This window comes from Eurytemora carolleeae, unplaced genomic scaffold (assembly GCF_000591075.1).
Source record: "Eurytemora carolleeae unplaced genomic scaffold, Eaff_2.0 scaffold715, whole genome shotgun sequence".
NCBI lineage: Eukaryota > Metazoa > Arthropoda > Copepoda > Calanoida > Temoridae > Eurytemora > Eurytemora carolleeae.
Window position 1 is genome coordinate 5,598 of NW_019396723.1, and position 14,887 is coordinate 20,484.

A 14,887-nucleotide genomic window follows, 5' to 3' on the forward strand; every position below is an offset into this window, starting at 1 on the left:
CTAGTGTATGTCTGTTTTGTGTCTGTTAGAATCTAGTGTGTGTCTGTTTGTGTATATATATTCCTATGGGAGAAGTTAAGTAAAAGTAATGAAACACTTGAGAAAAGTAATTGTTTGTAGTATTTATATTTACAACAATGTAGTGATATTGATATAAAGTGAAGTTAAAGGGACTGTAAGCGAAACTTTAAGTGACCCTTCATGCAAAGATGGTAGTGCCCGATTCACAACAGTACCATTAAGAGAGCTGAGAATCGGGCTACAAAGATAAAAATATTTCGTTTTTTTTTAATTTTAATTTTTAGTTAATTTATTGTTTCATAAATAAAACGTTGAGGAAACAAGTCATAGAGCTATTAAGAAGAACAAAAATGTTTTGAATTTCTAGCAGCAATAATCTGTTTCTCTCATATTTGTGCATAAACCACTAGAAGAGCTAAGCCGTTCCAGTAAAGTTTGACCTGTACACGGGCAGCCGTAGTACATATGAATTTCCGAGCCGGGTCAACCTTTCCAGTCCCAGTTTGTTCTGTATCGCCCGGACAATGGGTAAGTAAAGCAGAGATACATTTTGACTAGCCGGTGCAACAAGGTTGACGCAGTCAGACTTTATGGTTCATATATGTTGAATTTACTTTTACTAAAGGGGCAGAGGCGCGTGTGCTCATTCTGTCTAGTGAACCGTATTGCAAAACGAGTTAAATTGTCACACTATATTCTCCATACAATTCTAAAATTAAAAATTTCGAATTAAAAAAAATATCAACTGCAACAACATTATTAACATTCTCTCTTGCAAAAGAGGACGCACACGGAGGAAACAATATTTATGAGGATGCACACGGAGGAACCACTAACAATGAGGACGCACATGGAGGAGACACCAACAAAGAGGACACACATGGAGGAAACACTAACAATCAGGACGCACATGGAGGAGAAACCAATAAAGAGGACACACATGGCAGAAACACTAACAATGAGGACACTCATGGAGGAAACACTAACAATGAGGACGCACATGGAGGAAACACTAACAATGAGGACGCACATGGAGGAGACACCACCAAAGAGGACACACATGGAGGAAACACTAACAATGAGGACGGTACAAGGAGGAAACACTAACAATGAGGACGCACATGCAGGAAACATTAACAATGAGGACGGTACAAGGAGGAAACACTAACAATGAGGACGCACATGAAGGAAACACTAACAATTAACTATGAGAGTGGAAAAAAGATGAGAGGGATACAGGTTTTATCATTTGTCCGTTGCTAAGGTTAAAAAACTAGTTTTTTCTGATGCTCTTGACAATTTTCTTTGTTTTTTTGTTAAAATTTACATATTTTTCAAGAGATTTACGAATTTAACGTTTCTAAACTCAGTGTTCCAAGACGGATATTTTGATTTTTGCATTTTTATCAAAAAATGCCAAAAAAGCTCTAAGAATCAAAACAAAGTACTTAATTTCCTGTGATACTGGTTTTATTGTAAATATTAAAAAGTTCAATATTTCTGTTTATAGCTATATTTTAGTTCCTTAAAAGATTGATAAAGAAACTCAAATATTAGAATCCCTATATCTTTGCAATCTGAGGGTTTAACTCATTTCAAAGTTAGACTATTTGATCTAATGGAATATATAGTGTCAAGAATCGGGTTGCATTGCAAAGAGCTAAAGGGATTATAAAATCAGAGTTTGTGACAAATACTCAATTCCTTTCCAATTTAATGATCTAATATTCCTCTAACAAATCAACAACATATTTATAAATCAGCTGGTCAGCGTTAGTAGCTATGATGTATGATGTATGGGTCCAGCCAGTGATTTCAACGAGATGATCAAACACAACATTCGGTAATCTATTCACTAAAATCAGTAGTTATGTAAGCTACGATTAGTTTCAAGAACAACCTTCCACCCCATTAAATTTTAAAGATTTTAGAGGTAACAAATATTTTGATAGATGAAAAACTAATTTACTACTTTTAATACTATTTTTGATTTGTATGAAGATGGAGAAAAAATGTTATGTTAATCTTTGGCTCTCTTCTAGAAAAATGCCCCTTAAAAATGATAAATTGGTAAAAAATTATAATATTTGTCTAACCTAGGATCTCAACATCATCTAAGCTGACTAAACTGTCATGGTCTCCTTTAAATATAGCTGTTGGAGCAGTAACCTAAAATCATAGATTAATTAAAGTAACAGATAGGACATGATTTATGTGTGTTTCGTTCAAATTAACCCTGAGGCAGAAGCCCAAAGGAGTTACGCGATGTTGGCGAGAGAAAGCCTGTTTTACGTCGACTACCCGTAACTCCTTTGGGCTTCTGCCTCAGGGTTTTTGTGAACGAAAACACTTAAATCTGTGTTGTATTTGTTATTTTAATTAATCTATGCCTAAAATTAAAAAAAGTCTTTGAACAGGATTCTAACCATATCATTTAGAACAATTTCTTTGTAATTTTGAATTTTATAAAGAAAAATGCCAAAAAGGAAACAAAGTTCAGACGAAAATGATGAACAAATTAAATAATCTGATACAATAAGAACCAGAAAACTCTGGAATACGAAGTTGTCTTTTAGCTCAAGTTATGACTTGGTTCAAGAAGTATAAGACACAGCAATTGTGCAGAGTAAACAAACCCATTTCAATTATTAAGTGATGTAATAACTTACTAGTAAAGCTAATTGTAAAAACATTGTAAAAACATCAAATGGACTTCAGTATTGCTTTAATGTCGTCTTCCTATTCCCCAGTTTATTGGTTATTTCTTTATAAGAGCCATGTTTATAATAGTATGTCACATAAGAATTTTCTTTAACTATGTTAAATTATGCTAAATTTTTACCCTGCAGACATAAAAGAGAAGGAGAAAACGAAAAATGAAAATGTTGGTTATCCCGTTTTTATTCATATCTTACATTAGTTAAAACCAAAGAGAATAGAATATATATTAGAGAGGAATTTACTAGAAAAAAGTGTAAAACGGCCATTTTGTTGAACTGTTTCCCTATAAATGATGTAAAGATTTTAATCATATATTAATTAGAATTAAAAATAACAGATAGGACATTAGATGTAGTCTTTTCAAGGTTTAGGGTTTTTTGTTCTCAATAACTCTGGGGCATGCTGCATAAAACTACAAGACAGAGAGAGAGCATGATTTTCGCTGACTGCAGGTAATTCCTTTGGGCTTCTGCCTCAGGGTTATTGTGATCAATAAATCCCTATATCTTGAAAAGACAACATCTAGTGTCCTATCTGTTATTTTATTTAATCTATGATTCTAATTGTCTAGTTTTTATTAAGTAACCTCTTGTTGAAGAATTGGGATCTCTCTCTAAAGAGTGATTACTGATCATAGAAATATTAAGTTTTTTGATTTTTTATATATGTTTACATTTAATGGCATCATTTATAAAAATAAGCTGTTACCATTTCCATCAGTGACACTGTTCTCATCCACATAGTAGACTTCACCAAGAGGAGATGTGAACCTGGAATGAACAACAATCAAATTTAAAACAATGAAGAAATAAAAATTGCTAATGAAATGTTTTTTGAAATATTTCTAAAAAAAATGAGCAGAGTTGATCAACTATAAATAATTATGTCATATTTATCTATCGATGTGTTANTCGTCTGATTATACCTTCTCTAGCTGATATTGCAATGGTGTCGTCTGATTATACCTTCTCTAGCTGATATTGCAATGGTGTCGTCTGATTATACCTTCTCTAGCTGATATTGCAATGGTGTCGTCTGATTATATCTTCTCAGATTTTCTGCTTCACCGAAATCATAGGACTCAAAATTTTCTATTTTGAGACATATAAGAGATACGGCATTTATCAAAATTACATCATATTGAGAGATAAAACTAGCTGAAGAGATCAGTACGTAGACACAGTGCTTTCCTATTCCAAGCTTATTTTGTTCAAATTTTGTGCTTTTTGTCATAGGTTCTTGTTTTGGATTTATTTTTAGGTTTCTTTTTTGTATTTACTCGTAAATAAGGTTTCCCATTTATTCAGATCAATTTGGATTCGTATAGGTCTCGCTAAACCTTTCCTGAAAACTGTTAAAAAAGAAAGACATTGTATATTAATTTACATTTTTGTAAAGTTCCATAAAAATAAACCTCTTTAGACTTTAACCACTTATACCGTACCATTGGCACACTTTTATTTTCTCTTGTATGTATTCCTGATAGAAAGAGTTGAGCATAGTGGGTAAAAGTTCTTGTTGAGGTACCTTCAGGTATATGGTCCAGGTAGGTAGGTATCATAGTACCATTCAACTCTCCTAGAAGATATATATAATATATTTATAGTTCAGGTATATGGTCCAGGTAGGTAGGTATCATAGTACCATTCATATATATATAGTTCAGGTATATGGTCCAGGTAGGTAGGTATCATGGCACCATTTAACTCTCCTAGAGAAGATAAAAGGTCAGGTAGTTAGGTACCTTTAGGTAATACCTTCTTCACCAAATTACGTAACTAAGATGCACATATAACGTAAAATTATGTGAATTAAGTTTAGTAAAATCGACATAAAATAAGATTATTTTATGTACCATTGGAGAAATTACGTACTGTTGCAATGCATTGGGGAAATATGTTTTAACATTGAGGGTTGCATACATTCTACATGTACACAATTTATATCTCGTTTGTCACAATAGTAAGTAAATTAAATGCTTAGTATCAAAAAGATTTCATCTAATATATACAGAGGTCCCGATTCAAACTTAATATCTTGGTTTTGTTTCAGCTCATCATCAAGCTTTGTGGGTACCCCTGCATGTACAGGATATATTTTTCCAACCTGGATTGAAGCCAAGGATAAGAAAACCAATGTTGGTACAAAGAATACTCGTCAATGGATGTTCATCGCCACAGAAACTAGAAAATAAAATAAAACATTTACTCCTAAACTAAAGTTTAAACAATCTGATAAGTTTGAAAATCACTGGGTCTGTGTACACTGCACATTTGCTATGTATAATGTTCATTGGACTATATTTGGAATCATAACTTGAGTCAAAGAAAAGTCTTCCTGTATGATAGTGTTAGGCTTCCCACTGTAGATTCTAGCTTTTTGATTGGCCTCTATACAATATCAAAATTACGCATTTTGCCAAAATTGTGCAGAATGATCCAATCAAATAATAATAAAAAATACCCTCATTGAGCAGTTTGCGCTTGTTTTGCAAAATTTATTTAGCAAAATCTTTTGCAATTCTGGTTTGCGGAATTAGCAATTTGCTTCTGTTGTAATGCATGTACCTGTGAGCAAACCATGAAATAATATCATAGTGTGGAAGAAATTCATAAAATCCAAACAAATGATACAGAATCTAAAAAATTAAAAGTTTAAATGAAAAAAAGAAGAAAATTTTTGTGTGTTTACCTCTACGTCTCCAGCCCAGACTGCAATATCAAATATTGGGTTGGATGCATGACTCATATATGCTGGAGGAGCCAGAAGAACACCAAGTTTTATCTAAAAATATAGGGTTGGATGCATGGTTCATATATGCTGGAGGAGCCAGAAGAACACCAAGTTTTATCTAAAAATATAGGGTTGGATGCATGGTTCATATATGCTGGAGGAGCCAGAAGAACACCAAGTTTTATCTAAAAATATTGGGTTGGATGCATGACTCATATACGCTGGAGGAGCCAGAAGAACACCAAGTTTTATCTAAAAATATAGGGTTGGATGCATGGTTCATATATGCTGGAGGAGCCAGAAGAACACCAAGTTTTATCTAAAAATATAGGGTTGGATGCATGGCTCATATATGCTGGAGGAGCCAGAAGAACACCAAGTTTTATCTAAAAATATTGGGTTGGATGCATGACTCATATACGCTGGAGGAGCCAGAAGAACACCAAGTTTTATCTAAAAATATAGGGTTGGATGCATGACTCATATATGCTGGAGGAGCCAGAAGAACACCAAGTTTTATCTAAAAATAGAACTCTACCCTTTTTATGACATTCATCTGAGCAACAATAAAGAAGATATACTCGTTTTTTTATTTTGAAAAGAGATAAATTCTATCAATTTTCTTCCTTGTCTCAGTATTACGGATGATAGATTTAATGGTACTAAAATGATATTTACCTTCTCATTATATTCAGGCCTCGAAGATAAAAGAACAAGATACTGAAAAAATTATATTTTGAATTTCTTAATCACCAGGCTCAAAATATTTTTTACAAGATAAGATCATACTGAATTGAGTGCATACTGAATTACAGCTTATTAGGTTATTGCTCGAATCAACCTTAGAACTATATGTTATTGGTCTAAAAAATTGTATATTAAGAACACCAAAATGTTGTCACCAAAAATATAAAAGGCCTATATGAATTTCTCAGGCTTAATCCATCTCATATTCTTTATTAATTTACCATGCTTTAAGAGTGCTTCCGTTCCAACCTCTATTTCAACTTTTAATTGTGGCTCTATCTGTGAGCATCTTCTTCTTGTATACAATTTAAAACAATACAACAAATTTGCGGATTTGATTATATTTATTTTGTGAGTTTTAAAATATTTGACAAAAATCAAGAATTTTTGAGAACAAATTTTTGTAATTCTAACCATCCATAAACCTTCCTTGGGGTCATGTGAGGTCTCAAAAAAATTTGGGCCCGATCGGTTCAGCCGTTTTGACGTTTATTGGATAATTTTATCCAATAAATGTTTTCAAAAGTAACTCTCAGATCATAAAAATAAAAAGTATTATGAAATATCAACTATACACGAATGCGTCGAAAAATTTTAGATGATTATAGGTTGTAATATTGAATGATTTGTCAGGAATTAAATTGATTTTTTTATGATCTCAGTCGTATGTTGCAATTGACTGAATTTTTATGGACACTACGTTCAACGGTAAGAGTAGTTTTTAACAATTTTCTCCTTATAGACGCAACAGATAGAAGTATGATCAGTAGTAATCACCATCGATAATTTTTAGACGTAAGCCTATACCCTCTTCCATTTTTCGCGAACACTCCCTTTAAGATCAATTTATTTTACCTGCGTTGTTCCCATGCTGTGTCCAATATAGTTAACTTGTTCCATTCCTGTACTCTTCAGAACAAAGTCAATACCTAAGAGTGTACATACGGTACAGGTGAGTTTTATTTACAATGGACCCCATGCAAAATTGCTACTTAAGTAATTGTAAATTGCAGAGCTAGGCCAACTATATTGACCCATGCCGTATGTCTGTCAGTATAGTTTATGTACGGGGGGCGGGGGTGTACAAACTAGGAATGTAAAGGTCAGTTCAGCTCAGATAAGATAAGATAAGATAAAGTTTATTGCTAAAATAAATGTATCTGTATACAGATACTGAAATGTAAAGGTCTTTAACAGTATAAAGGTGTTTTCTTTATAGCCTACAATCTTTTTACAGTATTTAGTGGGTTTTCATATTGTAAAACTGTTTTTACAGTGTACTTGGTTTTCTAGAGTGCAAAGATTTTTTACAGTGTAGTAGTTAATTTTTACAGTGTACAGTTTTTTTAAATGTGTACATGGGTTTCTATAGTATATTTTTACAGTGTCAGGGGTTTTCTTCAATGTATAGGTTTACAGAGTGCAGAATTGGAAATAAATAAAACGAACCTACATTCGTAAAACTGGGTTTTCTTTTAGGAATATGTCACAAATGTTTTTGAGTGGAAGATTTAATTTTGTAAACAAACTTTTATATTACTCATAAAGCATAAATGGTGAGAAAACACGGTGCTAGGTACTTTCCCAGAGCATTTTACCAAGGGCGACTTCCCAAGTGACAATTTCCCCAAGTGACAACTTTTCAATTGTGCAATTTCCCAAGTGGCAACTTCCCAAAGGTTATGATAGGCCTATGAGATGTCTCAGGCTGCAATGGAAACCAAGCGCTGTGGCTAGGATGGGCTAGGGGCCGAGCGCCGAGGCTAGAACAGGCTGGGGGGACCGAGCGCTGCGGCTAGGACAGACTTGGGAAGTTGCCGCTTGAAAAATTGCATATTTAGGAATTTGCCACTTGGGACAATACCCTTGGGAAGTTGCCACTTGAGAAAATGTCTTTTGGAAAGTACCAAACACCGAAAAGACGACAACCATTCAATTTGCATTGCTTTTTCCTTTAGATAGAGTACAACTACTGTTTTATTTACCAGCAGAGACATCATAAAGACCTCCTTCGTGCCAATCAAAATCCCAGAACTCCTTGAACAAGAATAAAAATAAATAACATAAGACACTTCTTGAAACTTAAACATTGGAATTTGAGCTCAAAAACTTTGATTTTCTAATTTCTATAACTTTGCAACCCAATGTCGTAGACCTTGGATATATCAAACTATCAATTCTGTTAGATCAAACAATTTAAGTTTAAAATATCATAGGTGTATGCAGTCAGGTTACAAAGATAAATGGGTTAGAAAATTTAAGTTTTTGTCAATTCTTTTTAATGCATTGAGGGCCTTAAAACAGTGAAATTCAATTTTTATTTTTTTATTTTAAAATGTCGCCGAAGGATTTTGTAAATTGCAATTAAACTGTTTCTTAAAAACATTTTTTCTGTTGCAACGGTTTTTATTACAAAATCTTCTTCAGTAAAACACGACATTTATTCCACAGTATTCTGGTACTGTACTGTACTGTACTGTACTGTACTGTACTGTACTGTACTGTACTGTACTGTATTGAAATGTACTATTCTGTACTATACTGTACTGTACTGTACCAGAATAGAAGTTTTTTCAGACTTTTAAACTTGGATGTCAAAATATTTTTTTACTTGCCTTACATCTTTCTAGTGCACAAGGATCCAAATATGTGTGATTTCTACAAAATTGTTTTTATTTTTTCAAAGAAATATTATTACTTTAATCGAATCGTCATTTTTTTAATTTTTTCAAAAAGAACATTTGTTAAAATTTAGCTTTAAATGTGTCCATTCCATAGATATTTTAATTCACCAACTGTATATTATAATATTCATATTTTTTCAAAATATGTTTTTTTTTAATATTTTTTTACATCACTTGACCTTGAATATGTGTTTCCTCGACTGTTAGACATCCATACATCATAACCCTTTGAAATAATTCAAACAGTAAAAAAAATTATTTTTTTAAAGTTGACTTTTACTCGTTACACGCACCTCTTTAGTAAAAGTAAATTCAACCTACAAGAAGCATAGAGTCTGACCGCGTCAAGACCTTGAATATGTGTTTCCTCGACTGTTAGACATCCATACATCATAACCCTTTGAAATAATTCAAACAATAAAAAAAAAATTTTTTAAGTTGACTTTTACTAATTACACGCACCTCTTTAGTAAAAGTAAATTCAACCTACAAGAAGCATAGAGTCTGACCGCGTCAACCTTGTTGCACCGCTAGTCCTGTTTATATAGCTAGGTACAGTACAAACAGGAACCGGAAAGGTTGATCCGGCTCGGAAATTCATATGTACTACGGCTGCCCGTGGTTATTCCGCAATAATATTTTTGAATTCCCACTTATTTACCCAGAATCAGGGCTGGGGGCTTTCCTATTTATTGGAAATTATTTGTTCCTTGTTCTGGAACAAGGGCCTTAAGTTGAAATGTTCGTTCTTTTTCAATCGTTCCACCCTCTTCCTTTTCGTTCCGTTCTTTATGTTCTTGATTTTGCGGCAAAGACTCTATGCCTTTAGATTTAGAATGCATTCTTGATTTTTAACGTTAACGATTCAAGACTGTTCTTTTCAAACAATTACCGTTCGTTCCACGCTCGTTAATTTATAGATCGTTCCTATATATTTAAGAACGCGTTCTTTGTGTTCATTCTTTTTTTTCAGAACAATGGCATCGTTCTTGATAATTCCGTTCGTTCCCCAGAATGAAGCTCAGCCGAACGGGCCAGAATATCTATATCAGTATATCTATATCTATATCAATATCAGAATATCAATATCAGAATATCTATAGACTACTCTGAAACTTAGTCATCAAATCAACTATAAAGTGCCCTGTGTCTTGGACTTTGGGTTTTATCTCACATCTCACTGATACTTTTTTGTAGCCCTAGACCTATAAATTTTAAAAAAGAGCTTGTTTCTAGCTTAGGGTAAATTAAATAATGGGCAAAATGCTGCTAGATTTTTGTTTGAGAGCGTGTACATTTTAGTTTGTAGTGCTGTATAATTCCATCACCTGATCTGCTAGAATAAATCCCAGGGATTTGGTTGGAGGACCAAACACCCAAGCTCCTAGATTCAATGCAACTTTTTTGTCTAAAGGGACTGTAGACGAAATTTAAATAGAGTCTTTAATTACAAAGGTGCATGTCCGATTCACAACTGTTCCCTTTAAATCCATCAAATTTTGATTGGGGAACTCGGGAGAACCACGGGAATGTTCGTAGCTTGGTTTTAAGATTCTAAGTTGATTGGGTCGACCAAGTGCGGGTAACCGGCGGGAGTAATTTTGAATACCCTGGGCAACGCTGGGTTCCCAAGCCAGTGAATCATGATTTTTTCTTCTTAAAATTTTTGATTCTATTATTTACATTGTATCCCTGATGACGCAGTAAGGGGGTGCTGCATGTACACAACAGGTCTAGGTTCATCATGTACATCTAATCCATCTTTACCGTACGGTATCCTGTGCAGACCTATGCATATTCATTCTATAAAGATTGCAAAAAAGTTTTTCCATTTCTAAAACGGTAAATTTTTATTTTATAAAAAAAAATGATAAAAGTGCTTTAATCATTAATTGGTAACTAACTCAGATATGTCAATAATTCCTTGAATATATTTAATTTTTTTAATGTTTTTATTTACTGACCAAGAATGTATCCATCCTCTGTAGTTACCCAATGCTCCTCTAAAAAAGAAAATTCGATTTAATGACCATTGTCCATTGTCTGTCCATTGTCCATTGTCCATTGTCTGTCCATTGTCCATTCAGTATTCTATTCTTTTTCAATTTTCTAAACTATATCTACTAATATTTCTAATTCTATGGTATAAGTTAATCAAATTCTTTACTAACTTTATATTCTACGATGTATCTCTTGTATCCGTTCTATTCTAATTAAATTTTCTAAATTGTATCCGTTCTATTCTAATTCTTTATTCTACATTGTATCCGTTCTATTCTATTTCTATTTTCTAAATTGTATCCGTTCTATTCTAATTATGTTTTCTAAATTGTATCCGTTCTATTCTAACTATATTTTCTAAGTTGTATCCGTTCTATTCTAATTCTGTATTCTAAATTGTATCCGTTCTATTCTAATTCTGTATTCTAAATTGTATCCGTTCCATTCTAATTATATATTCTAAGTTATATCCGTTCTTTTATTATTCTATTTCCTAAGATGTATCCGTTCTATTCTTATTATATATTCTAAGTTGTATCCGTTCTATTCTAATTATATTTTGGATTTTGATATTACATTGAAAACTTGCCTACAGGATATCCCCAATACTTTATCAGCTGTGGTACGGTCATTTCGGGGATTTCCCGATGATTAGATTCCGTCAAGAAATCCATGTATATGTCGTCTTCATCCCCACAAACATTCGTAAGGAGGGCAGATCCGAAGAGAAGCAAGATGGCGGATTTTAACATTTTCCTAAATAAATACTTTAATATGATTTTCAACTCTTTAATCCTAGGAGGACGGATTTATCCTTAATTATCTGAAGAAATTCTTGTAATTAATCTACACTTTGATTGCAAACTGTTTTAGATTTAAGAAGCATTCATATTTACTTTCTAAAAGTTGTAGAAAAAATATTTCTATCCCATTTCACCGATAAACAAACGGAGTTCTCTGTCCTCGATTATCCCCTTTTTACATGGCAAGTCACTTGAAATTACATTACAGTGATAACCAGAAAAAATGGAATAGAATGACGACATTATAGCAATAATTAAGCCTTTTCATATTGCTACAAAGCAAATATTTTTATTAGTAACTTAGCAAAACACTATTTCACTATGTCTAATGTTTATTGAGCTAGCTTATATGTATAATGCATAATGTTAAATGAACTAGTTTAAGTCCTGACTTGAGTTTAAAAGTCGTCTTCCTAGTTCAGAGTTTTCTGGTTATCACTGTATAACCAAAAAAGGGGCAGACACATAATTTAAAGTAGAAATTTGATCTATAATTTTGAAACACTTTCTCTGTGATTTTTTATAATCTGTAGGACGGTTCCAGCAAAGACCAGCAGATAAATGGCCTTGATTAGTTAATGGTTTAAAGGGGAATAAGATTCTATTTTTCTGCCCTTGCAAATAATTACCTCTACAGTTTCTTTAAGATTTTGAATTTATAATAATACGTTGCTAGCTTGTTTGTCTGTGTGAATCCAATAAACGTCAAAACGGCTGAACCAATCGGCCCAAATTTTTTATGGGACCACACATGTTCATGGAATTATAGATGCATGTCTTCAACAAATTTTATTTTCGGAAAATTTTGGCCGCGAAGCGCCCTGATGGCCTAGCTTAATAGATTTACCTTTTTTCCACCAGTTTCCTCTTTCAACTGTTAATCAAATCAATAAGATAAGATAAATATTGTTTATCAAAATAAACAATAATAAACAAATTTTTATCTTCCATTGACAAAACACGTTTTTATACAGAAATTAATGAATTGTTAGAATAAGAGAATTTTTAGCTCGTAAATAAAAACTTTAATGGATGGAGTCCTAGAAATAACACGAACAGAATTTTAACCCTTTAGTTGTAAAATGAGACATTTTTTAAAGATTGTGCTTTTTATTGCGTCTGTGCAATAAAACATTTGTGAACATAATTTACAGATGACGAAAAATGGATATTTTTTGTAGACTAAATTCTTACAATTCAACTTCCTATATTTAAATAATTTAAACCTCATCAGAAGTTTTGAGGAGTGGTTTTAGGGGGGATATTGTTGAACAGTTTATGACCTAATTAAGATGATAATATAACATAATTAAATCCTTAATTAGAACCTAAACCCTAACTTAATTATTACTTTCATATTTTTACGGCAATACTAAGCACAATGCATGCTCAGAAATAAATAGGTAAATTATTCAAATCTCCCGGGGTGGCGAGAAAACACTGTTTTCCAACATTGGGTGTTCTCCAGGGTTCTGTTCATGGACCCGTGTTAATCCAATTCTTGTAGATTTGTCTCCCTCCTGCTGGTGCCTTGTATAAACATGCCTTCTTAGTTCATGCATTCTGTTTATCTAGTTTGCATAATCATGTATGGAGATCTCTTTATCAAACCATTATTGTGTGTGTGTGAGTGAGTGTGTGAGTGCCTGTGTTGATATGACCACCTAGGTGGTATTTGCGCCAGGTCTAGTGCGGTGTGACAAATCCTATGGAATGAGTTCTCCTCAGGCGTTGTATGGGCGCACGCTGGTTTACACTCCTGAGCTGGGCTCTGGAACCCCTTTCACATACTATTCTGGTCCATCAATTACATCTCGGATGGTTTAAAAGCACCTTTATAAGATACACAAATAACTTGCAATATAGTAATTAACTGCTATCTCAGAATGTCAGGGAATATGAAACCTTACCTAGATTTGTACCAGTCCGACCATAACCTGTTAATAAACAGGGATTAATTCCGTTCAAGGATCATGGCTATATAAACAAGAATAAAGAACCAAGAACGACTTTTAAAAAGTCACTGTAACAAGGAAGAATGAATGTATCTGTAAAATGTACATGATTAAAAACCTTTTTCAACGTTTGTGTGGAATTGAAATTTCGACTTGTACATACGTTCAACTTAAAAACTACTTAAAATTAAACAAAGGCCTAAAAATCAATGGTTGAATTTGAAGTGTATCCAGGGCCCCTAAAGGTGCAGGCACCCCTAATACTATTGTAATTGAGTTGTTTCTATCTCTCCCTATGATATCAGCAGTAATAACTCATTCCAACCAACTATATATACTATAGTATACTTTGTATAAAAAGAAAGGATGAAAGTATGAAAAGATGGATGAAAGCTAGGGTGAACGGATACAAGGATGAAAGAATAAAAGGATGCAAGGATGAAAGAATAAAAGTATGAAAGGATGAAAGGATGAAAGGATGAAAGGATGAAAGGATGAAATGATGAAACGATGAAAGGATGAAAGAATGAAAGGATGAAAGCTAGGGTGAAAGAATGAAAGGATGAAAAGATGAAAGGATAAAAGAATGAAATAAAGAAAGGATAAAATGATTAAATGATGAAAGGATGAAAGGATGAAAGGATGAAAGGATGAAAGGATGAAAGGATGAANGTTCGAGAAAGAAAGAAAGAAAGAAAGAAAGAAAGGATGAAAGGATAAAAGAAAGAAAGAAAGGAAGAAAGAATGAATGCTCCTCATACTCCTGGAGTGAGGTTAATAGAAAAATGTAAGTCCTGGGAAACTGTAAAATAACACAAAAGTTTAAACGGTACCTTCCAACCTTAATCTGATCAAGCAGTCATGAACGGGTTATTCTTACTTTTCTGTCTAAAAATTGATCTGTTTGGTATTAATTTGATAATTGATAATGTTTAATTGAGGTTTTCTGCATAAGTTGATTTGCTGATTCATGCCGCAGGGGTTATAAAAGAATTGAGAGAAATTACATCTTTTCAAAACATAAGAATAACAACGATATGTTCTACTCAGCTGGGAAACAGATAAAAAATGAAAAAATTGGACATAAAACGCTTCAAATTAATAGTTACTTAGAATTAGGAACAAATTCGGTTAAATTTTTAAAGATTTAAATCGGTTTAATCATATTAATATTAATTTGTGTCAATTTTTAAGAATATTTTTCATGACCACCCCCTCCCCC

The 14,887-nt window shown here is 33.0% G+C and overlaps 2 protein-coding genes across 2 annotated transcripts; one reads left to right on the plus strand and one right to left on the minus strand.

The window, feature by feature from the left end:
* The first annotated feature begins 545 nt into the window (after positions 1 to 545).
* LOC111707822 (uncharacterized protein DDB_G0290685-like) lies at positions 546 to 1,128 on the plus strand. Its single transcript, XM_023480982.1, has 2 exons — positions 546 to 549; positions 803 to 1,128. The coding sequence occupies exons 1-2, from the start codon at positions 546 to 548 to the stop codon at positions 1,126 to 1,128; spliced, it is 330 nt and encodes a 109-aa protein (XP_023336750.1).
* Positions 1,129 to 1,718: 590 nt separating this feature from the next.
* Positions 1,719 to 12,589, minus strand: LOC111707812 (gastric triacylglycerol lipase). The gene is made up of 18 exons (XM_023480973.1): positions 12,558 to 12,589; positions 11,497 to 11,663; positions 10,871 to 10,909; positions 10,599 to 10,694; positions 10,235 to 10,290; positions 9,258 to 9,304; positions 8,838 to 8,880; positions 8,208 to 8,259; positions 7,078 to 7,151; positions 6,154 to 6,195; positions 5,727 to 5,861; positions 5,434 to 5,526; positions 5,310 to 5,380; positions 4,849 to 4,925; positions 4,222 to 4,320; positions 3,748 to 3,833; positions 2,118 to 2,190; positions 1,719 to 1,876 (listed from the first exon to the last, which is right to left on the minus strand). Exons 2-18 carry the CDS (start codon positions 11,657 to 11,659, stop codon positions 1,743 to 1,745), a joined length of 1,380 nt encoding a protein of 459 aa, XP_023336741.1. The 5' UTR covers positions 11,660 to 11,663; positions 12,558 to 12,589; the 3' UTR covers positions 1,719 to 1,742.
* Between the last annotated feature and the right edge of the window lie 2,298 nt (positions 12,590 to 14,887).

Coding starts and splice junctions, on each gene's coding strand:
- LOC111707812 (XM_023480973.1), bottom strand. CDS start 11,659: ATGTTAAAATCCGCCATCTTGCTTCTCTTCGGATCTGCCCTCCTTACG. Junction 4,926..5,309: donor ATTTCATGGTTTGCTCACAG/GTACATGCATTA, acceptor TTTATTTTCTAG/TTTCTGTGGCGATGAACATC. Junction 3,834..4,221: donor TGCTCAACTCTTTCTATCAG/GAATACATACAA, acceptor GTCTCAAAATAG/AAAATTTTGAGTCCTATGAT.